Source organism: Leishmania mexicana, chromosome 32 (assembly GCF_000234665.1).
Source record: "Leishmania mexicana MHOM/GT/2001/U1103 complete genome, chromosome 32".
Taxonomy (NCBI): domain Eukaryota; phylum Euglenozoa; class Kinetoplastea; order Trypanosomatida; family Trypanosomatidae; genus Leishmania; species Leishmania mexicana.
The window spans coordinates 70,185-94,095 of NC_018336.1; the positions used below are offsets into that span (position 1 = coordinate 70,185).

The 23,911-nt window shown below is 57.2% G+C and overlaps 5 protein-coding genes across 5 annotated transcripts; all 5 read right to left on the minus strand.

Annotated features, from left to right (window-relative positions):
• Positions 1-1,739: 1,739 nt before the first annotated feature.
• LMXM_32_0240 (thiol-dependent reductase 1) lies at positions 1,740-2,969 on the minus strand (the record flags this gene model as incomplete). The annotated part of the gene is made up of 1 exon (XM_003878221.1): positions 1,740-2,969. One exon carries the CDS (start codon positions 2,967-2,969, stop codon positions 1,740-1,742), a length of 1,230 nt encoding a protein of 409 aa, XP_003878270.1.
• A 784-nt stretch (positions 2,970-3,753) lies between these two features.
• On the minus strand, positions 3,754-4,767 carry LMXM_32_0250 (conserved hypothetical protein; the record flags this gene model as incomplete). The annotated part of the gene is made up of 1 exon (XM_003878222.1): positions 3,754-4,767. One exon carries the CDS (start codon positions 4,765-4,767, stop codon positions 3,754-3,756), a length of 1,014 nt encoding a protein of 337 aa, XP_003878271.1.
• Positions 4,768-6,272: 1,505 nt separating this feature from the next.
• On the minus strand, positions 6,273-7,256 carry LMXM_32_0260 (putative RNA binding protein rggm; the record flags this gene model as incomplete). The annotated part of the gene is made up of 1 exon (XM_003878223.1): positions 6,273-7,256. The coding sequence occupies one exon, from the start codon at positions 7,254-7,256 to the stop codon at positions 6,273-6,275; it is 984 nt and encodes a 327-aa protein (XP_003878272.1).
• Positions 7,257-10,645: 3,389 nt separating this feature from the next.
• Positions 10,646-11,713, minus strand: LMXM_32_0270 (conserved hypothetical protein; the record flags this gene model as incomplete). The annotated part of the gene is made up of 1 exon (XM_003878224.1): positions 10,646-11,713. One exon carries the CDS (start codon positions 11,711-11,713, stop codon positions 10,646-10,648), a length of 1,068 nt encoding a protein of 355 aa, XP_003878273.1.
• Positions 11,714-12,914: 1,201 nt separating this feature from the next.
• On the minus strand, positions 12,915-14,450 carry LMXM_32_0280 (conserved hypothetical protein; the record flags this gene model as incomplete). Its single annotated transcript, XM_003878225.1, has 1 exon — positions 12,915-14,450. One exon carries the CDS (start codon positions 14,448-14,450, stop codon positions 12,915-12,917), a length of 1,536 nt encoding a protein of 511 aa, XP_003878274.1.
• Positions 14,451-23,911: the final 9,461 nt, after the last annotated feature.

Below are 23,911 nucleotides of genomic sequence, written 5' to 3' on the forward strand. Positions count from 1 at the left end.
AAGGGCAGACAAGTGCCCACTTCTCTCTAGGCGAAGTGAGAGACTAGAGGAAAAAGAAGAGTCACTCAGAGAGAGCGAAGTGTCACCCCATTAGCAGTGGCGTCACCCGCACCGCTTGGAGGAGGAGGGGGGGACACTCACGCAGCGAAGTCCTCGCAGCGCTACAGAAAGACGCGGTTCTGCGGCCCCTTACCAGATCACAGCGTCCGCGTTACTGGCAGTGTGGGATGCGCAAGGACGGCGAGCAGCGCAGTTGGGAACGGGGTGGCTTCGCCTAAATGTGCCCTGTCGACTCCTTTCTGCGCTTGAGCGCATACGGCCGCCAAACACACGCCGGAAGCACGCGTGACAAAGAATGGGATAGAGCGGAAAACACCGAAGGATGAAACGGAAGAGACAGGAGAGGCAGATTACAGTGTGTGAGATGGGTTCGAGGTGCAGGCACCCGCTATGTCACTTCGAGGGAGTGTCATCCCCATCAGGCAACGCAAGAGTGCGGCGTCGTTCTCTGAAGAGAGCCATCACCCTCACACTGGTCGTGCACCGCACCCCCGGTGTCTATGAGGGGAAGGTGGTGCAGGGATATCAGCACCTCTTCTGACAGCCACGTCGCAGACAGCCCTCGCCACCGGAGGCACAAACAAACCGGCAAGCGCACCCGCACATACATGCACGCGTGAGCACGACACCAGCAAGTGATGCGCTCCCCGCCACGAGCCTATCTCATTTGTGTGGGGAGAGAGATGTAGTAGTCCTCTGCGCATGTGCTGATAAAACGGCACACAAAATCGTGCACAAAGAAAGAGAAGCGCTGCATGCCCACACCCTTCTCCTTCGCACCGGTGAACACAGCCACTCATCGCTCTCACGACAGAGCGCCTGCACCAAGCACACACGGCTCCACGCACGTGGCGGGACGTGAAGCAGGGCGTCATCCACAGAAAGAGGGAAGGAGTGAGTCGGGTCGCTAACAGAAGTGTGGGGAAGGTCTGCGCCGGGTAGCAGGCGGCTGGTGACATGAGGAGGAACAAGAAAGAAATACCGAGGAAATAAAACCGACAGGCACAACCGCACGCACCGCCGACGTCGTGTAAACACTAACGCATGCGCGAGCGACACCCGGCGTGGAGTAACTGGCTGGCAAAACCAGCATCATTCAACGTCACCAACACGCGCATTGCTCCGCACGGCACCTCGACGCAAACACACCGCACTAAGAAAGTGCACGTCCCCCACACGTCCGCGGAAAGTTGAGCATACACGAAAAAGAGCTCGGCAGAACGGTATACGTTGCTGCAGTCGCCTACGTCCTAGAGAAGGGAAAACACAAGAACATTGCCGGACATGAGGCCCGCGAACCGGCAGCGGACACGATAACAGTTCAAAAAAGAAAAACAACGAAACTTCGCATCACATAAACATAAAAGTCGCTCCGAAACACAGAACGGCGCCTCAGAGGACGCACTCCTGCGCTACTCACCCTCGCGTGGTGCCTTCCCCATCTCCGTCCCAACCTCATTCGCGTTGGTGCACATATGCCTCATTTGTAGGGAGACGGACTACGACTACCGTGCGACTCTGGAGCCGACCGCTGTCTCGAAACCGAAATCCGCTTTGGTAGAGCACACCGCTCACAGAGATAATCACAGAGATCGGCAGAGACATATATGATGAGAAGCGCAGTTCAAAAAAAGCAAGTAGCCCCGCATGGTCGGCACGTCGACCCGCTCGACGAGTCTTTACCCACCCTGGACCCTCCGTTGACGCTCACGGATGTGCTCCTTGTACTCCTCCAGTGTACAAAGCACCGCCTTCCCCTCCGGTGTCGCCATACCAGCCTCTACCAGCCCATTCAGCAGCGGAAAGTGGACAAAGAGATCGTACCCACCACTAAACTCCGGAATATACGCCTTTGCACGGACCAGGAAAGGCAGAATGGCCACATCGCCAGCGTTCATCCTCTTGCCGCCGAAGAAGGGGCCCTCACCAAACGGGTGCTTCGCCAGGTGCTGCTCGAGCTCGCCCGCAGCCCACTGAACCTCAGCCTTTGCATCCTCGCCACCACGAAAGACCCACGACATCAGTCTTCCAACGAAATATCCAGCGTTTTCCACGAAGAAGCCCACCTCGTACTCCTTCACCGCATCCTCACGCGGCAGCAGCACAGTACCCTCCGTCGCCACGCGGTCGATGTACTGAACAATCAGCTGCGACTCGTGTACAGCTTCTCCGCTCGGCGTAAACAGCGCAGGCACCGTATCGCGGGGATTGATATATTTGTACCACTCCGGCTGTGGATGCAGCGGCACCTCCACCACGTGCACTGGGAACTTGCGCAGCTCACACGCGAGGCGCGCACGGTCCACAAAAGGACAGAAACGATTGCTGTACAGCACATATCCACCATTTGCGCCCATCATTGGCGCGCTCTCTGGCACCAGGTGGCGGTAGTTCTCGATGCACTGCGCCGCCGTCGGCGACGTATCACGCACAGAAGCGCGCTGAGCAGCTGCGGCCCACAGCGCCTTCATCCGTGGCGCCTTGCAGAACACATCGTACCCGGCGTAGTACATCAGAGCAGGTTTCAGCCGCACCAGGAACGGCGCAAGCGCAACGTCCGCCATCGTGAACTCGCCATCGCAGTAGTATGGCCCCGTCGTCTGGTTAGCCGCGAGCAGTCCGTCCACGTACGCCGCGTTGTCATCCACGGCCTTGCGCTTCTCACCACTCAGCGGGTCGCAAAGCAGTCCGTGCGCAGCGCTTATGAAATCGCCGACCTGAGCGAGGAAGAACTCGATCTGGTGTCGCTGCGCTGCCGAGGCACCCATCAGCGCACCCGCGGGCGCGCCACTGTTGTCCAGGTACTGCGCGATCAGCATCGACTCGAACACAAACTGTTTCTCCGCATTGCCGACCTCCAGTGTCGGCACTGTCTCACGCGGGTTAATCTGCTTGTACCATTGCGGCATCTCCTCGCGCAGTCCAACAACAACGCGATCATACGAAACCTCCTTCTCCCGCGCGACGATCTCCACGCGGTGGCAGAACGGGCATGCCGCCGACACGTACAGCTTTAGCGCGCGCGCGGCCATCCTCGATGTCAGCCAAGCAGTAGTTCAGTTGTGGGTCGACGGTGCAAGATGAGTGGGAAGCTGGCAAACTTCTAACAGGAGAGAGAGAGATGGTCAGAGTCCGTGTAGGAAAAAAACAAGTAGAGAAAGAAGGTGGGCTGGGGAGCTGAAGCGAAAGGGCTGCGGTGGCCTGCTTGCTGTGGTGCGCGGCTGACAGGCAGCAAACACATCCACGCACGTGGACAACACCAACCAAGCGAGAAAAAGGTGAGAGATGCGGGGTGGGGAGTGGATGAGACGATCAGAGATCCGTACACGTGGATTCACTTCGCCTCACACCCCAGGAGGCGCAGGCGCGCCGCGAGCGAGCGGGGTGGTGCAGACGGGCGAAGTGGGACGCAATGCAGCGGCCGGAGTGCCGATGAGATCACGGCACTGCAAGTCCATGAATCAGGGAGTCGAATAGGTAAGCTACACGCGCCACTTATGCTTATGGTACGACCTTCGCGAGCAATAGCACGTCTGTGTCCGTGGTCGGTGTCATACATGCTAAACAGGAATATCTGTGAGGATAAGGGCCGGAGGCATCAGGCATGTTGAGCTGAGCAGAACAGTTGTGCATTCGCTGGAAAGTCGAGCGCGTCGATTTCCGTCGGCCTCTGATCGCCATCAGCTGCCGCTGTCAAGCGGCGTTGTCCTCGTCAGCGAGGCGTCGAAGGAGAGTATCGGCAAGGTAACGCGTGTGGTTTCGGCTGAGGCGCGCGTCGAGAGCATCGTCCTTGTAGTAGGCGCTGAGGACCGCAGAATCCCGGGTGGAGAGCATGGCGTGTTGCATTGTGCGCCAAAGGCGCATGTTTGCTGTGCCCTCCGTCAACGCTTCCGGTGTAGCCGTGACGGAGGCGACGTAATCGGACGCCTTCACGGGATTCACGCTCCAGAGGGCTGCCACAAAACTGCACAGTGGCACTAAGAAACGCTGCACATGTGGAGCCTCGTGCTGCACAAAGGGCGCGCAGATGCCGTGCTCAGAGCCGATGCCAATGTGCAGACGAGAAGGTCCGCTGGTCGAGCGTGTAAACAGCCGCAGCGCGTCCGAGGTGGCGATGCCAGGCATGGCGAGGTTAGATGCCGGCGGACTTGCGTTCCCTGATTCCGCAGCATCTGTGCACAAGCGCACGACACCGAACGGCAGTGCCTCCCATGCTGATACAACAAGAACATCCTCGGAGCGCAGATGGCGATGGGACTGGGCAACGCGAGCAACCGCCTCACCCCACATCGCTTCGGGCACATGCGGCTCGAGAAGTGCGCAGCGCGCAGGATGACGGGCGTCACCAAGCAACAATCGGTCGCACCAGACCCCCATATAGTCCACCACCCGACTCGAGTCCCATGTCTGTGGGCTGCGGAGGGTTTCGGTGCGGCCACGCCGGCCACGTCGCGCCTGCATCGTGTGAGCCTCGTAAAAGTTTCGGGCACGCCCCTGCCGATCGCGTGCATGCGCCCGTGTGGTATCCGGGTTGTGTATATCACTCGGAGAGGGACGGCATTGCAACAGCAGGCGCTGCGAAACGCGTGTGGCAATAGCGCCGCGGCTCTCGTGGGCGTCCAAACCTTCGCCGAACCCCAGGCACACGATCACCTTCTCCACGCGCGGTTTGGTCAGAGAAAACTGAACACGCTGGCCCGCCTTCATGTTCCAGGCGCACAACGAGCCGCAAGTAGCATGTGCCACTTCCGTCTCCCGTTGCTTCGCGATCCTGTCACACCGTTCGTGATGCACCTCTGTGCTCACACGCACTGAAAGCGAGGCGGCGCTGTCGCCTTTCCAGGTTGCGTGGGGAAGGGTGAAGGACACGTGGGAGAACAGATGCCCCTTGAAGCCCCGCGTCCAGGATTCAATTTTTCCCGCTGTGAGTCAGGTCCAGGCAATCTAGGCGCGCCTAGCAGAGGCTCTTCTCGAACTCCTGCGAAACCACTGGCGGAAGTGCAGCTGTGTATGCTGCAAGCGGGCGGGTGTGTTGAGGGGGTGAGGGGAGAGTTCGGTCTGGTCAGCTTCAAAGGTGAAGAGACAAAGTACGGCACACCGAGTGTGAGGAGGGGGCAAAGGCAGCACTCAGACACGGGAAGGTGAGTGGGGTTGGAAGCCTGACTTGTAGCGCGCGCCAGCACAGCACCGTACGGGAGCCGCAGCGCAGCACAGCGAGTAAAATGGGCATTGAGAGGACGGGCAAGAAGAAGAGAGAGGGTTGGAGGAGGGGAACGATAACATTGTGCTACAGCACGTCCTCACCAGCAGGGAAGGCAGAGGAGGGAGCAGAAAGCACCAATGAGTGATGCGCATAGAACGACCTACATGATTAACGCTTCGCACACCCGTGCGTCACCTGCTACGTTCCCGTAGAGGCAGGAAAGCCCATGGCAGATATTCTGCCAGTGAGCAGCGCATTCGAAATTCGACGTTGCGGCGTCTCGAAGAGAGACACAAAACACCCGTGCACGTGAGCTCTGTCACCAATCCCTGGCTACTCTGTCAAGTGTGGTCGCTGCTTCTCTTCTGTGCTCGACTCAGCTATCCCTCCTACCCTGCCTCTTGGGTCCCTACGCGTCGCGCACCCCCCCCCGTCTTCATGGTTCACCAAGGACTGGTCGATCTAAAAAAAGAGCCTATGCACAGGAAAAAGAGGGGCGCCGTTGGTACTACACGAAACAAAACGAAGTGAGCTAGTACCAGCGACAGCGTGCCGAGCGCCGTGGGAGGGGGTGGGGGTTCACCAACGACAACGCCGCCGCACAACACGTTAGCATCCAAGCACGAACACCGCTACCAGAGGTTGAACACGCAAAAGCATGACAGTCAAACTGAGCAACGCGAAAGGGCGAGCACTGCACACGAGAAGACGGCCTCGGGCTGCTCAGGAAGCTCTGTATACTCGGCACTGTTGAACGTGCGGCATGCACCTCCACACATACGCGAACAGAGAAGCATACGCGTCCGCTACGAGAGCGTGAGAAGAGCCTGTGATCGCGCACAGACCAAACCCCGCGTCTGCACAACATGACTGTTTCGCTGCTTCTTGTTGAATCACTGCCTTTCATCACTACACGAGAGCAGCGTGGGAGTTTCACAAGAAAAAAATAGAACCGAGGTGATAAAGAGGGAAGAAGGCTACCAGGACTGCCGCGCGTCGACGACGGACATCACTGCGCTGCTGCCGAGTCGTTGGGGACGTCGCCCTGCGCTATCGCCTTCTCGCGGCGCGACTTCTCGGCCTCCGCCTTGCGCGCGCGAAGCTGAGCGTCGCGGGCATCTCGGATCTTGCGTCTGGTGTTGATGAGTACGGTATCCTCGCGGTCTTCGCGGAGGTACAGCGTGGCTCCCTCCAGCTCAGAAGCCTGCAGTTCCGTGATGCAGCGGGCGGCATCTTCGGGGACAGCGAACTCCACCATGCCCCGACCGCCAGAGAAGAGGCGGCAGAACGTGATGTCGCCGGCCTGCCGGAGGTGGTCCTTCAAGGTGTGCCACGTGGTTTCATCCGATAATCCTGACACTTGCACGCGCTGCCCAACTAGCTTTTTCACCCCATCCACCTCCACCTCAACCGCCGTAAGCGTCAGCGGGTCAACGCGGCGCACTGGTGGTTGAAAGCTGGGTGGTGCTGCATTCCACGCGTCTTCGTCAGCGGTGGCTGGCTGTCCCCATACGCCACCACCACTGCCACCGCGACCGCGCCGAAAGCTGCCACGCGCACCGCGCTGCCGGCCCCCGGTTGGGGCGTCTCTCCAGCCACCGTCACCACCCCAGCCCGACTGTCCGCCGCCCCGCCCCCCGCCCCAGCCATCAGAGCTGTCTTTAGCGCCCCAGCCGCTCTTTCCACGCGACCCGCGACCGCGGCCGCGACCGCCAGCGCCGCCCCAACCGCTTGCGGAGGTCGAGTCGCCAGCGCCGCCCCAACCGCTTGCGGAGGTCGAGTCGCCAGCGCCACCCCAACCGTTTGCGGAGGTCGAGTCGCCAGCGCCGCCCCAACCGCTTGCGGAGGTCGAGTCGCCAGCACCGCCCCAACCGCTTGCGGAGGTCGATTCGCCAGCGCTACCCCAACCGCCGCCACCTCCGGTCTTACCCCAACCTTGCAGGCACACAGCGCTCGCGCGGGACAGCAACGGTGCAAAGCTGCGGCGCAACATTCTTCCCCTGCCTTGAGCTGCTCTCACTGAAAACCAAACAAGAATCGCACGTGTAGTGTAGGGCTCTTTTTGGCTGCACTGGCAAGGCCCACTCGTGCCCACGTCGTTCCAGCAGAGGCGCCTGAACGCGAAATGCGACAACGTGTACCGGATGGTGCAAACGCCCTCCCCCACCACCATACAAATGTGTAGCTTTCGCAGCGACGACGACGCTGAGCGCACAAAACCCCGCCGATAGACGGTTGCCTGTGCTACTGCGTTTCACTCACGCTCCCCGTTACGTGATTTGACGCGATTTACGCCGTTCGCGTCAGTGTTTCGCTTGCGTTATCTCGCTCTCCAAACGTAGATCTACCAAAGCTGGTGCGATTGGGAAAACAAGAGGGATAAGACACGAGACAAGCACATGGACGCCCACGCTGCCCGGTAAGGTCAGCGCAGGCACACGCACGCGCACAGAGAGAAAGGGAGGTCACAAAACAAGCAAAGAATGCAGGAGAGACACAGTGGAGGTAGAAGAGAAGTCCAGCCTTGAGATGCAGAACACGCTCTACGGTCATGTCTCAGCAATCCATGGCACTGCGCGCAACAGATGGATCCTGTACACTGACCGACAAACGAAGGGAAAAAGAAGGGGAGGCCGAGTCAGCCGTCGAGTGCGAGTTTCACGCTCCTTGCTCCCTCCCTTCACACGTCTTCTGTCCTGCCAGAGAAGGTTGGCATGGCAAGTCGCCCTTCACTGTCAGCTCAAGATACGGCGAGGGAGACCTCCTATGAATGTTTTCTTCTCGCTGCTGTCAGAGAACAGCTCCCATGGTATATGTCTGCATACTTGACCCGTATTTTTCTTCCGCTTCTGCGTAACCTTCTTAGAAATACTCGGGCCGCCTTCCTCTGCCACCATCATTCCTACGAACGTGCGTGTGTTACTACTACCATTCCTTGGCCCGTGCGAGAGAGGGGAGAGATGGCAGCAGAGGGGGAATTACACCGAGACCATCGGGGAGTCACAGAGTATTCGCCTCAACCGATCCGACTTCGGGACTGTGGGTGCGATCGAGCCGCTAAACACCGAGGGGACCATACCACCAAGAATGGGGTGCATCCTTCATACAAGAGCATCGGTGTACCTACATGCCTGTGCTTGTGTACGGGCAAAAGTGCGGCGCCACCGGTCCTTCCAGCTTCTAGCCTCACCGGATGAAGCCACGAAGGGGGGTCGGATGGGGAGGTGGGACGTACTCAGGAGGCAGGGAGAGTGGAAACAACGAGAAGTGGCCACCGTGTAACACTGAGGCCAATTCTCAGAGGAAATGGAAACTAGAAGGGAAGCTGACAGATAGAGATCCCGCTTCCAGTGGATAATGAGTACTTGGTCGTTCACCCCCACCCCCGATCCTGTCTCACTGCCATGTCCGGAGAACAGCGTACAAACGTTCCACAGCAATGCAAGACACCCACGAGCACTAAAAGGAAAGACAGGAACAGGGTGTCTGCTGCTTCAGCGCGCGGGAGGCTAGTTTACTCTCCTGCTGGCGTGGAAAGGAGAAGAGATTAGAAGGCAAAGAGAAGAAAGAGCGAGAGTGAGTGGTCGGCGTTCATGGTCCACAGCACCGGTTCACTATCATACATATGTATCACTGCCGTCACCATCGTCGCCACAGCCGCCCTCCGTGTTGGCAAGAGAACGAGACGGATCAACCGAGGGACTGGGGCAGAGGAGCAATGGCGAAACTGCGAATAACAGGAAACGAAAGCAGAACAAAGATGAGGAGAGGCGAGCTAGCGAGGGAGAGAGGTACGCAGCGAAACAAGATCGAGCCGGTTCGACGATTCGCTCCAGGAACCACGATTACAGGTGGGAGGGCCACGAAAGAATGTGTTCCACACATACTACAGAGGGAGAAGACACCAATGGAGAACAAAACACGACTGATTGACATCGATCAAGATAAAAAGGCGGGCTCATCATGTTTTACTCTGATTCAACATGTGTCCATTCACTGCCACACAACGTGAGACAAGCTCCACTCGACCCTCGACATGGCACAGGCACCATCGCGTGGCGCGAAGCTGTCCTAGACACGCACGCATACAAGCAACGCCCCGACCCTGTCACCACCAGCGGTGAGTACAGCATTTCGCAGGCACAGAAGGGGTGGGGGCTGCGTGGCTCCTCTCCCCACTACCCCCGACAGAGCGGGTAGGGGTGTAGTGAGCACTGAGATATCATGCACTGGGGTGTTCTACATCAACAGGGTGTGCAACACGTTGACAGAAAAACAAAACAACAACGCCATTAACGTTAGGAAGTCTCTCTCGCCTCTCTATTCACTCGTTCTCCTTCGACGTGACTGGATGGAACAGAGAGGAAAGAGAGGGGACGAAGGGACGGCAGAGACGCAAGGGGCATCGAGGCAGCAGCTGCTGAGACACACGCACGGGCACGCATATCCCTCACTCAATGCACACATGAAGAGGGCAGAGACAAACAAATGTGCAGCAGCGGGTAAAACATTATATTAGGCTCACGCACAGGTGCGGTGGGGTGCGTGTACATACAATGCAGCCCCCACGTCCGGTGCAAATCGGAGGCCGAAGGAGGAGGGTGTAGGTGCATGTGTTTGTGAATAGCTACTCGTGTCATCCAAATAGTAAAGCAACTCGTGACAGTTTCGACCATCACTGCTGCAATCGGCAAGGCAGCCTGCAGCCTCAACTACGTATTTCGCCCTAGTCAAAGTATCTTTCCTCTTGCGCATCCTGATCACACGACAGAACCCCTCCCATAAATTTGCCTGTTGTTGATGTACACTACTGTTACGCGCGCGCCACAAACCGCAGCCGCAAGCCTGTGCCCACCAGCAGCGCGTTGCGGATCAGCAGTAGTCTCTGTATCCCTTTCCCTCTCACGTGCGCTTGGAATTAGACGGTACGGTGGTTAGCTGTGGCTCACGAGGGGATGCGGCACTGTGTACTCCACACAGGGCTCAGCGCGCGCACGCACACGTTCTACAATCGAACTAGCCAGTATCAGTCGCACAAAGTGGTACCCGCACACACAGACAGGGGGGAGGAGCAGACGTCGAAAAAAGCAAAAGAAAAATAAGGAAGAAGCGACGGCATAACGGAAACTGTGAGGTGCGACGATCAAGTACGGTGCAGTGGCAAAAGCCTTGCGCACCGTCAGACTGCAACAACTTGGCGAAATCACCACAGACGGCGCGGGGGCCATCCAACCTTTTGACTTCTGCATGCGCTTTTTCATTGGTTGGCTGGAACACGGGGCATTATCACATCAGCGCCCCACAGATCTCCGTCAAGTAGCGCCTCTTCCAGATCAAGCTTTCACAGGCGGGCACCTCGTTCGCGTCGATGGTAGTCCCTTTCTACATCGTTTGCAGGGGCTGCTTCATGCTAACGTCCTCGCCGCCCACGTTTTTACAACGATGCAGGATGTAAGACATAATCCCGCTCCACACCACCTGCACACCAGACGAGTAGGCGAGGCGGAAGTGACTTGGGATGTAATAGAACATTGGGAGCCAGTTGAGCGACCAGAAGGCCAGCGCGTACTTCATGATGTCGGGGAAGTCGTAGATGAGTTTGCGTCTCACATCCACCGAGACACACGTGAAGTATTCGTGGAAGTTAAAGTCGTGATTGTCGACGATGCGGTAGTAGTAACCCATCTTGTGTACTGTCGTCTGATCCAGCTCACTCATGGCGTTGCGGAAGGGGCTGAAAACAAAGCGAAAGCGCCCGGTGCCCTTCTGCGCATCTGCCGCGCCTGCGTCATCGTCGCCGGCCACCACGACATGCTCTTGCGCCTTGGGAACCGTATTCATCGGAATCGCCATCACGCGTCGTCGTCCATCGCGGCCGTCGCGGTAGATGAAGAAGTGGTCCATGGCGGTGACGTAGGTGAGGTAAATCGGGCTTGTCAGCTGCGCCGCGATGTAGCTGAGGAACCCCTTCCCAATGGCGCTACGCTTGGTGATGGCAGCCGGATTGATGAGGCGATCCAGATGGCGGTACACCCACAGGAAGTACGGCACACCGAAGAGAAAGGTAAAGCTGCAAAAGATCATGCTACGGCGAAGGTCAAGAAGTATGGTGGTGTTGCCGTCCACCGCCGAGGAGGAAGCCGGTAGCGACGCATTTTGCGTCGCCCTATCAGTAGGGGACGACACCGCCGTGCCACGATCCGCTTGGTATGCACGCCACCGCTGACGAGCACAGAGGAACGGAGACTGAACAGTTATTAGGAACGGTGAGCTGTGGCTCTCGTTGGGCAGCCGCTCACGCGTTAGAGGTGGGCGCGACTGCAGCCATGGCTCGTAGATTGTCTGGCACACAACATCCCCGCAAAAGCCGATCGTAGTGCTGAGTGACATGTTGGTGCGTAGTGGGTACTCCTTAAGGTAGTAGGAGAGAGAGTGGAGAATGAACTTCATGGCGACGGAAAGAGGCGGCAGCGCTGTAGCAGCACCAGAGAGATATCTACAGGTAGACCTGGGAGCGAACAAGTGAGCAAAGCAGATCTGCAGGGCCCACACACCTCGAGTGAGGAAAACGTCAACAAATACAAGCACACCGACACAGAGCAGCGGCAGAGGCCTGCACCGGTAGCGCACAAAACGACAGGAAGGGAGGGAGTTCTGGTGTGCTGTGGCACGAAAACAAACACAGCGGTGAAGGACCTGCAATGGCAGCAGCAGAAGCCGTCACACCGCACACCAAGAAGAGCCCACACACAAACACACCAAACCTTGAGGAGTGAAAGAGTACGCAGCTTATATGAACGCAACAGAGGGTACAAACAGGGAGCACGGATGCGTCCCCTTCTTCTTTGCACGCGATGATGTGTGTGTGTGTGTGTGTGTGTGTGTGTGTGTGTTTGCCGGTGTGCATCGAGAAAGACGGAGTGTCAAGGAAATCGAAGGGAAGCGGAGGTAGGAGGCATGAAAAACTGAAGGTTGACCGGCATAAAAGAACAGGACCGATGAAAGCGGTGCGCTTTCACAAACGAAAATAGGGGGAAAAGAAAGACGGCGTGTGGGCGCGTGTCTACGGGATACCTGCGTGGCCTTCCCCTCTAGCAGCGCCCCATTCCCTTGGCCACGTCTCTCTTTTTTACTAGCCGCTTCTCTCTTCGTTTTGACCCTTCCTCGATCGGAGTCCTCGCCAGCATCACCAGTCGCAGCGCGAAAGAGAGGTATGTCGATGTCCAGAGAGAGAGGAAGACAGCCGGCGGATAGAGTATGGGCATACTCTTCTGATTCGCCTCCTTCGCTGTTGATGCTACGAATGTGTGCGTTTTCTCGAGCGCCCACGCATGCCAAACATGGCGGAGCAAAACAACTCGGAATCGCCTCTGTCCACGCCATGCGCGTTGGAAGTCACAAGAGAGGGTCTGCCGCCCTCCCCCTTCTTCGTCGTCTTCTTCCATTGCACCAGGCGTCCATCCGTTGTTTTATTCGCATCATCGCTGTTCTTTGCGTGGTGGTGCCCTCTGGCACGCAAGTGTATCCATTAAAATTCAAGGCGAGGTGCTGGTAGCCATCGCCCGTGCACCCTCCTGCCTGTCCAAGTACGCACACACACACACAGACAGCGACACCAACACACACACACACATGCACGCCTGCTTTCTCCTCACGATGGAAGCCACGCTGGGGTCCACAGACGCAGTCGACTGTCGTCACCTCCTGTGACAATACAGTTGGCCCACGGGCTGGCGGCAAGCCCCCTTTGCATAAAGCTCGGCTGCGTTGTCACCGTGGAGTCCACCGCCCCAGTGTACACGCAGTAGCTGTGCACAGCGAGAAGAGTAGAGTCGTGGCAATGCACGTGGCTTTCGTTGGCGGAGAACACGGCCCGTATGCTGCGGCATTCACACTTGGTGGGCTCGCCGAAAGAAGTTACCTCTGGGCTTTGGTAGTTGCGCGACGTTGCATGGAGCCGCCTAAGGTCCCACAGGCGCGCCGTAGAGTCCATACCCGCCGTCAGCACAACGTTGCCTGTTCGGCTGTAGACGACGCTTGTGACAGGCACGCCGGAGTGCGCGTTCTCCGCACGGTAGATGACGCGCCCGCTCACGCCGTCGTAAAGCATCCAGGTACCATCAAGGCTTGTGCTCATCATCGTTCGCCCGTCAGGAGCAAAGGATACCGACGACAGCGCCGCGCTGTGCTGTGCACCACGGTCGGTAGGCCGGTACGAGGGAGCTGTGGTGCCGCTATCCTCGCTCTCCCATTGTGGCCCTGTGTGGGCAGTCGAGGACGCGTAGGTGCCAGGCGGCGTGAGCACCTTCTCCGTGCGTACGTTGATCAACCGAGGCAGATGGTGATTCGATGCCACAACGATGTACTCGCCAGAGGGGTGAAAAGAAGCGTCGCGAATGGGTACGGTGTCGTGAATCTTCAGCACCACCTTCGAGTCTGGAGAAGCGTAGTTGCGCAAGTAAAGAATGCCTTCGCGTCCACCAGAGAGCACCATTGGTTTCGTGGGGTGGAAGCGCATCACCTCCACTGACTGTGTGTGCTCGTGAAAGCGGCGCACCATCGCAAGCTCCGTTACCTCGTTGGCATTGCGGATCGCGGACCCTTTAGGAGCCGCCTCACCATTGCCGAAGCTTCCAGCGTCACGGCTGCCATCAAGCGCTCTCGCGCGGTTCGCGGCGCGCGCCTCGTCCAGTGCGCTTAAATCCTCAATCGTCTCCAGTGAAAAGATGGCTGCAAGTCCGTTGGTGCCAGCGCACGCAACGTAGGCACCATCTGGAGAGAAAGAGATGTCTCGCACAACGCCGCCGAGCGAAGCTGACATGAAGCGCTCTCGCATGCGCAGGCATCGACGTCCCACCGACCAGCGGCTGGACAGCGACAGTGGCATGTACAGTTTCGACGCGCTCAGAAAGCGTTCCACGACCTGCGTGAAATGAAACTCCTCCTCAGCACGCCGCTCCATTTCATTGACACTTAGTCCCGCCGCCACGACGCGTGCGAGGCGGTCGCCTTCGTCCTCCACGTTACCCACCACGACCCCGGTGGCGTCACAGACGGCAGAAGCAGCGGCCAGAAACCCGTCGTGGTGAAGCTGGCGCACCATCATCTGATAAATCTCACGAGAAAGGGGATCTACGAGAACGCCTTGCCGGGGTCGCTTGCGATGAGGTTGCGAACCGCCGGCCATCACCTCCGTGTGTGGGCGGCTAGCGGCTATTGTGGGTGGCGCCACTGTCTCCCCGGGTCTGCCCGCGGAGCTCGCCGCCGCACCGCGAATGTCAGATAGGGCAGACATCGCACGAAGAGACAAAGAGAAGGCTGACAGGCTGGAGGAGGTGCCGCCACGAGATGCAAATGTGGCACAACACAAGGAGAACAAGGAAGGCAGTGAGCGTGCTAAACAGCCTTCACCGGCCTCCCGCTGACCTCACTTTCTCTAGGCGTTTTTCTTGTCTTCACAGAGGAAAGATGAAACGTGTGGGGAGTGGCGGAGGCGTGTAGAGAGAGGCGAATGTGCTGCCTGTGGTGAGTCTCAGCGCGTCTTTCGTCGTTGAACTGCAGGACCACACCACACACACACACACATCGCAAGACCATGCACACGTGCGCACACGTGGAGGAGGAGGATAAGCAGATGAGGAACGGAAGCAGTGCAGGAAAAACGGCTCGCGGTCACTTCTACAGCACAAGAACACGCAGCGCATGAACAGAGGCGGAAGAAGTCGGTGTGCTACGCACTGCCACATGCAGCACGACAAACCATATCCCGTTACACAGCCAGCAGCACTGCAGCTGGAGTGAAAGAGGAAGCACAAATTTGAGCGATCATTTTCATCCTCGCGAGCATCCACGCAGAGAGTGAGGTGTTCAGTGCCCCAACCCTCGCGAGAGAGAAGTGGCTACGAGAGGCGCACGTCGGAGACAAGGTTAACCGGAAGCCCCCACACTCAGTGGCAGATATGTCAAACATATTATTCGGTGAACAGGCAAAGCGCACCCTGGACCCAAGCCGGAGACCTCGGCTTCTGCTCTTTCATCTCGCCCAACAACAAAGCAAGCTCAGCAACGGCTCAGTAGGTGTGAGACAAATACAGCACAAGAAACTCCCGCTCTAAGGCCAAAAGAATCATAACAGTGGCTTCCGTGCTAACACAACACCTAAGAGGCGTAAAGAAGCGCTGTAGTCCTACTATTCCGGATACAGCCCCGTCGGCACACCTCCCCTACCCCCTTTTCAAAACTTCAGCTGCAAGAGGCCAACATCACCAGCGCAGCTTTCCCACGAGAGCACACAGCTCGCTTTCAACCTACGACTCCCAAAAACCTCTACAACACGTCTGCGATAACAGAAGCATTCGTTTACATTCAATCACCGAGACACCTCAAACAACACATTTTTGACGCCAAATCCGCCACCTTCCTCAGCTCAGCAACCCCACACAGCACCCAACGACCATCAGCTGGTAGTGCATGTTATCCTTGTATCCGCACAGTGCGCAGCGGTCCACCGCCACGCACACGTCAGAGTGAGTATTGATCTGTCTGCATCATCGTCGCCGCCCGCGCACACCCCCTCCCACGCGCAACACACAGCACCGCACACGCGCGCCACCGCACGCAGAGGTCCAGCGCACATCAGAGATTGTTCACCCATGAAATACAGTAGTTCGTCAGGCGCGCACAGCCGGCGGCTACGCGACATGCGTCTTCGCACACTCTGTACATCATCACACGCGCGCTCACTCGAAACACACGCACACAGCGCCACCCAACACACGCACACGCAGCGCGCATCTCGCACCACCGATTGGACACAGTCGCCAAGGGCACAAGGGCGTCATCCTGCCCGGAAGGTGCAGGCGGCAGCAGAGCCGGTACCCACACACATGCACATGCACTCGCGCACGCATCAGCTGGTGTTCTTAGAAGTTATGCAGTCGCTCACGGGCCACGAGGGCTCGGTAAATGTGCAAACAATAACTCATCCAGTCATCACAGCGTGCCATGCACGCACGCGCACAAATGCACGCGCAGAACATCATCCTCGGATATCGGTGTAGTATAGTATTCACTTGCATCGCATGTAATCATCGACGGTCGTTAGGTGGAAGACGCAATGTAATCATGCAGTTCTGCAAACGCAGTGCCGGCAGCGACGCTCCAGCCCCCCACATCGCCCATACGGGCGGCGCCCATCCACCGCACACGGGGCCAGCAACCCCACACAGCACCCAACGACCATCAGCTGGTAGTGCATGTTATCCTTGTATCCGCACAGTGCGCAGCGGTCCACCGCCACGCACACGTCAGAGTGAGTATTGATCTGTCTGCATCATCGTCGCCGCCCGCGCACACCCCCTCCCACGCGCAACACACAGCACCGCACACGCGCGCCACCGCACGCAGAGGTCCAGCGCACATCAGAGATTGTTCACCCATGAAATACAGTAGTTCGTCAGGCGCGCACAGCCGGCGGCTACGCGACATGCGTCTTCGCACACTCTGTACATCATCACACGCGCGCTCACTCGAAACACACGCACACAGCGCCACCCAACACACGCACACGCAGCGCGCATCTCGCACCACCGATTGGACACAGTCGCCAAGGGCACAAGGGCGTCATCCTGCCCGGAAGGTGCAGGCGGCAGCAGAGCCGGTACCCACACACATGCACATGCACTCGCGCACGCATCAGCTGGTGTTCTTAGAAGTTATGCAGTCGCTCACGGGCCACGAGGGCTCGGTAAATGTGCAAACAATAACTCATCCAGTCATCACAGCGTGCCATGCACGCACGCGCACAAATGCACGCGCAGAACATCATCCTCGGATATCGGTGTAGTATAGTATTCACTTGCATCGCATGTAATCATCGACGGTCGTTAGGTGGAAGACGCAATGTAATCATGCAGTTCTGCAAACGCAGTGCCGGCAGCGACGCTCCAGCCCCCCACATCGCCCATACGGGCGGCGCCCATCCACCGCACACGGGGCCAGCAACCCCACACAGCACCCAACGACCATCAGCTGGTAGTGCATGTTATCCTTGTATCCGCACAGTGCGCAGCGGTCCACCGCCACGCACACGTCAGAGTGAGTATTGATCTGTCTGCATCATCGTCGCCGCCCGCGCACACCCCCTCCCACGCGCAACACACAGCACCGCACACGCGCGCCACCGCACGCAGAGGTCCAGCGCACATCAGAGATTGTTCACCCATGAAATACAGTAGTTCGTCAGGCGCGCACAGCCGGCGGCTACGCGACATGCGTCTTCGCACACTCTGTACATCATCACACGCGCGCTCACTCGAAACACACGCACACAGCGCCACCCAACACACGCACACGCAGCGCGCATCTCTTTATCGTTTTGTTGTGTGATGGAAAAGGGACAAAATAAGGGACGGCGCACGTGCACATGTTTTGGCCAACAATATCCTGTCGCTTGCCTATGCATCGTCGAGTGTCCCACGTCCCAACACTTGTTTCCGGTAGGACGAGAGTCAGAGAACCAACCTAGCAGAGGGGGACAACCTGGACTCTGCGTGGTGATTGGGTGTGTGCTTGTGTTCTCTTTTCCCCTTTATCCCTCAGCTGCGCCGCAACGAGGAAGGTCGCAGTGGGCACGGATTCCCCTTTCTGGGCAACTCCGTTTCGCTTTACCTTTCGCCTGATACAGGATCGCGGAGCGAGCAGAGGGATGTCCAGCGACTGGGAGAAGGCGGAGAGAGAAACTTGTGGGCATGGAGAGTAAATCGAAGAAACGGACACAAGACATGAACATATCCCTGAAGGTAGAAGCCTCCATCATGGTTGCGGCCTGCCACAGCAGGCGCACACATACACCTGCCCGATGCACCACCAACACGCACACAAGAGTGCGCAGATGGACAGAATCGATGAAAAAGAATATATGCAGTAGACAAAAAAGGGCCCTTAACAGTCCTCTTGATGCACCTCACGGATTCCCGCCACTCTCAGCGTGTGCACGTGTATCTGCAGGTGTGCCCATCAGTGGTACACCTCGACAACAAAAAAAGACATGGCTGTTGGCGTATCACTTCCTGATGGGCTCAGCCATGGTTGTGAGTGATATTGAGGAAGGGAAGGACAACGCGGGGAGGGAGGTCGGATTGACGTTTTTCCAAATGCAATCCACTACGAAGCCGAAACAGAGAGAGGGGGGATGCACAGTCGCCACAACAGGAGGCACCACAGGTCACTCTCACTCACACGGACAAACAATCAGGCACATACACACTCCCCTTCCCGATGAACTGCTTTGCGTTTGTGTCAATCACCCGCACGAGCTACGCTTGCCAAACAGCATTCACTCCGGAACGCGAAGTCTGCGCATGTGAGGAAGAAGTCTCGCTTTCTCAGGAAGACCAGCAGACACACAAGCCGTCGTCACCTTAACGGCGGACGCAAGCGTAGAGGGTTCATCGACAGCATTCGCCCTCCCCCCTCACCGCTCCAGTCCCACAGAGACGACAGAGCGCACGCAAGGAGAAGACTTTGCTAACTTATATCAGGGAGACGCATTTCTCAGTTGATAATCTTTCCCCTTTCTGGTTTTTCAACAATCAGAAGCGGATGACGGGGGGAGGGGGCAGCGGCAAGTCAGTTGAATGCTGTAGCAGCTGCCCCCACATTGCGCAGACCACGCGATGCCCTTGGGAGACTTCGAATTCAACATGAAGAGGGAGCAGACGCCAAAAGGGAGAACGGAAGGTGATAAAAAAAGAGCCAACAAACATGTTGAGGGACACGAAACAAAGCTGGGATACCCGCACGCAGGTGATCACGCACTTACATATACATATGTGTAGGCGCTTTCATTCCTTGGCCCGTGCGAGAGAGGGGAGAGATGGCAGCTGAGGGGGAATTACACCGAGACCATCGGGGAGTCACAGAGTATTCGCCTCAACCGATCCGACTTCGGGACTGTGGGTGCGATCGAGCCGCTAAACACCGAGGGGACCATACCACCAAGGATGGGGTGCATCCTTCATACAAGAGCATCGGTGTACCTACATGCCTGTGCTTGTGTACGGGCAAAAGTGCGGCGCCACCGGTCCTTCCAGCTTCTAGCCTCACCTACCCGTGCCGCCAGTCGTGTCCCTTGGCGCTCGGTAGAAGGGATCACAACTCGGCCCACTGGGGGACGTTTCGCCGCATTGTGTGTAACGAGCCGCAGATCAGGTGTGACAGGGGAGGCTTGCAGTCGTGAAGCTGTGCGTTGACTGCAGGAGTGTGTGGGGATAGCCCTTGCTGAAAGAACCGATGGCAGAGACGCCATCCACACGAGGGTGAGCCGCGGCTCCAGCAGACAACAAAGAACGGCCCCTCACATGCGCAGTGCACTGCTCGGTGCTCTGCTGCGCTCGCACTATCGGCGGGGCTGTGACTCCATCGCGTGCCCGTCATGGTGACCTGCTCTGTCGCCGGCTTCATGCACGCGGATCCCCACAAACCTCCCTGGGTGCGTACCCGTGATAGGGGCACCTCGGTACCCTGCTGCTCTGCGAGTGCGTGCTCTCTTCCTACTGTGCCCCCTGTCTCATGCTCCTGCTATCGGTTAAACACATCAGGGCCACGGGTTCCATCGTCCACGCGTCCCGGAAACATGCGCTGCAGAGGGTGAGCACGCGTGAGAGTCGCACTAGAGTGAGAAGGCAGTCGAAGACCCTCTTCAAGGCCAGCGCAGTGTCGCGGTTCTCTCGTGGCGTCATGTCGCGCCCGTTGAATGCGACGTCCGCAGATCGTCGAGAAGACGACACCGACGGTCTGCATCGTGTACGCGCTGATTCTGACGATTTGGAAAGGTGGGCTCTCCGCGAGGTCCAGGTCACGTCACCCTTCAGCAAATGGCGCCAGGAGCAGCAGTCCCTCTCTGCCTGATCAAAAGTGGGCTTTCCGGGCCAGGAATTGCTTGGCGGCGCTGGCATCCCCATGGCACTGGGGAGCACGACATCGACGGATTGGAGCTGGGGGCCGTTCACCACCGAAGGCACCATGGTTGCTTGCGCCGCTGCCTGCGGTGCACCCGTCCGCTCGGACTTCGGTGCCCCTGCCAGAATGAGCCTGCACACGCTGCGTCTGCCCTGCAGCGACGCCTTGCGTGCATGCCACGTGTCGAACACGGAGGAGGGGAAGTGGAAGAGCGCCCGCGGATCCTCCCCCGTGGGTGTATCGGGCCGCGATGGAGCTCCTCATAGGCAGCAGCATCCATGCCTTCTCAGAACCGCCGCAACTTGCCCCATGTCAACATCCGCTTCGTCTCCCTGGCAGCGGGCGCGGGCGCCTGTTCGTGAATCGGCTAAGAGCCGATTTGAGGCAGGTGTTGTGGACAGGACTCTCGAGGCGACGGATGCACTCCTCCGACACCTGCACCCCCTCCTTCAGGAGCATGAATGATCGAGTCATCCGCAGTCAGAATCCCCACGTGCGCAGGACGTTCGCCCTTTCCCCCGTCTTCGGTGCTCATGAGATGCCGCCGGTAGCCGGTGTAATCCATCTGGAGCCCCACGAACACGGGGCCACGCGAGACTGAGCCATGCATGAGAATGCCCATGCACAGCTGCTTTTCCGCAATCAGCCCGTCGAAACCCAACAGATGGGGGGCTCCTCCGAATCATCAAGACCACGACACCATACAGAATATTCCGGTTTGACACAGTACCTCTAGCGTGAGAGAGGAGTGGCATGGAGTGGAGATCAATGGAATGTGATAATGATGGACTCGTGTGGGTGTCCAAAGCCGTCAGCAGGGAGTGGTAGACACTCACTTGCTGGATGAGGATGGGGAGGAGGAGGAAGGCACAAGAGATCGCGAGAGTTGGTGTTCGGCATACAGTGTCCACGGTGCACATCATAATATGTGTGGGAAGGGGCAGAACCACGGTCGCAGCGGAGAGCGAGACGGTGAGATTGGAAGAGGCGTAAAGAAAAGGCTCTGAGAATCTGTCGCGGGACGGAGTGTAGCCTTCCGAGGGAGCAAGAATCGTACAGGAGGATATTCGCGAGCAAAAACAGAGGAAGAGAAAGTAAAGGTCAGCGAGTGTCTCTCTTCCATATATATATATATGGAAGAGTCACTGGTTGGATGGGAGAAGAAAAAGGCCGGATGTACGAGAAAGGACGGTGACAGCAATCGGACGAGCAGGTAGCAGGGCAAATCGCTTCATATTTTTTCGTGTTTATATTTGCATCTCTCTACCTCGGGAAACAACAGAAATAAAGGCATAAGGGAGGACCAGCACAGGCACCGACATCACGACAAGAGCGAAGAAAAGAAAAATTGCACTCGAGGGCAGTAGAAGACGCACAATGCAACAGACAACACACCTGAAAAAGAGGCGTCTTTCTTTCTCATCCGCTTGGATACACGTTTGTGTGTGTGTGTGTGTCTGCAAAAATCAGAGCTGGTGCTATAAAATGAGTATACCAATGTATATACACAGACTATATATGTGTGTAAATATATGCGTGAGTCTTCGCCACTGCTTTTGATGTTTTTCTTTTCCGCCTTTGTGTGTGTTTCCGCATGTGCGTGTGTGTATCAGTGCGGGTGTACGCCGAAGCCTCTTCCATCCGTTCCTGAAACATCCCCCCCCCCTCACTCGAGTATTTCACGGGTAGGACACAGAGAGAAAAAATAGTTATCAGGGTACCACACGGAGGAAAGGAACTTTTCTATGGAGTCACCACACACGCCGCAGCTTGCACAGCTGGTGCACACACCACTCGTTTTTGCTTGTCTGTCTGCATGCACCGATACAAGCAGACGAAAAGGGGCAAAGACATATATGCACGTCATTGCATTACGCGTGACACAAAGGGCGTCAGCTGTGAAGCGAGGGAGCGGACTTCAAAAATAAAAAGGGAGAGCAGAAGAGTGGGAAAGAAGGGGACGACCTAAATAAACAGGAAACAAAAGGAGGTAAAAGGAAGGCCGCGTGGAAGACATACATCGACACGGCTGTACCAGTCTGTACATGTGTAGGTGTGTGTTGGGTCACATGTGATGCCCTGAAGGACGGAAAAGAGCGTGTGTGGGAAAGGAAGCGTGAAAGACAAGTAGGTGGGTTGACAGGCGGAGAAAAGAGAAAAGAGAGAGAGCACGACACGACACACTCTCAAGCATGCGCACACATGCACACGTTAACGAAGCCAATCGAGACAACCCCGCCACCCCCCCCCCCAATAAGAAGAAATGAATGCGAAACGACGAAGAAAGGCGCAGATTAAAAACAAAAAAGGAAGCAAGCCATGGAGGAGAGTTTTTATGGGCATGTTCGTGTGTGTTCGTGGGTGCGGTTTCTGAGATCCCCGAGAACTATATATACCTCTTTACATGTGTGTTCATCTGTAGATATGAAAGCTGTCGCTGGTGGTGGCTGCTTTCTCTCGTCGTACTTTTTTTTCGGGGGAGGATGAAGGAGGTCATCGAAAATACGATCGCGTCACTCGCTCAGCCATGATCCTCTCGCAAATGCTGCATCGGCTTCGAAACACTTATTTTGGTGTATGCCCACGGCGGGTTTCCTTTTCACGTCAAGCGTGCGACAGCGCCTGTGTGGGTGGGTTCTTGCGAAGCCCTCGAAACGCCGAGGAAATGGGAGAGGAGAGCGCGAGAAAGGAGGAAAAGGCACTTTAGTGTTTCTCCTCTCTCGCTCTGGTCACGTCGCGCGAATTGTGGCCGACAGACCATCACACTCACGCGGGCACACAACACTAGCGGCAACGCAGTTCCGTGGGAAGGTGCGCAAGGGAGAATAAAAGCTAAAAGGGGAGAGCTCACATCTGTAAAGGCTATGAGATGTGTGATAAGAAAAAACAACGGCATAAAGGAGGAGGAGGAGGAGGAAGGCTGGGGAGGTGAGACCAGACGAGAGAGGGAAAAGAAACGGAAGAGGAAGTAACGATGAGTGAGCCCGTGCTCTGCCGTAGCGGCTTCTCCAACACGGAGGCTAGAAGGGCAAGACACACCGCAAACGAGCCCAGAAGGAGATGCTCATTTGGCAACGAGCACACGCACACGACAACTGGCTCTTCTGAAAGCCGGCTTCAGTCACCACACAAGAGGATCTGGCGATGTCAACTTTCAAGAATCGCAACTGAAGCTGCGTTAGATATCGAGTTGCTCACCACCACAGAGAGAGGGAGAGACAACGAAAAACAAAACAGCGAACTAAAGGTAAGGGAAGGAAAAAGGGAAAGCAGAGCGCCGGTCGGAAGCGGGAAAAAAAAGCGAAAGGACACATATATGCAGTAAAGACGATCACACAAGTAACAGAAAATGAGACGGAAGAAGGAAAAACAAGGCAGAGCAGGACGCACGGAGTTCGCAGTGGGGTGTGAAGCTCTCCCCTTCACCGTTTGTGTCCTCATACCTAGCAGAAGAGGAAAGATCACGAACATGTGGAGGAGGAGGGGGCACCCCACGCTGTGTTCCGCAGTGGACCGGCGTTGTGGTGACTGCAGCGCACAACAGAAAGGCGTGGGAAAAGGGCACTCGTACCGTTCCATTTGGCTGCGCGAGCACTCAGGGAGCTCACAAAATGCACCTGCAATACGCAAAGCAACCAAGCCTCGGTACAACCGTGCGTCCACCACACACACAGCTCCTACGTTGCC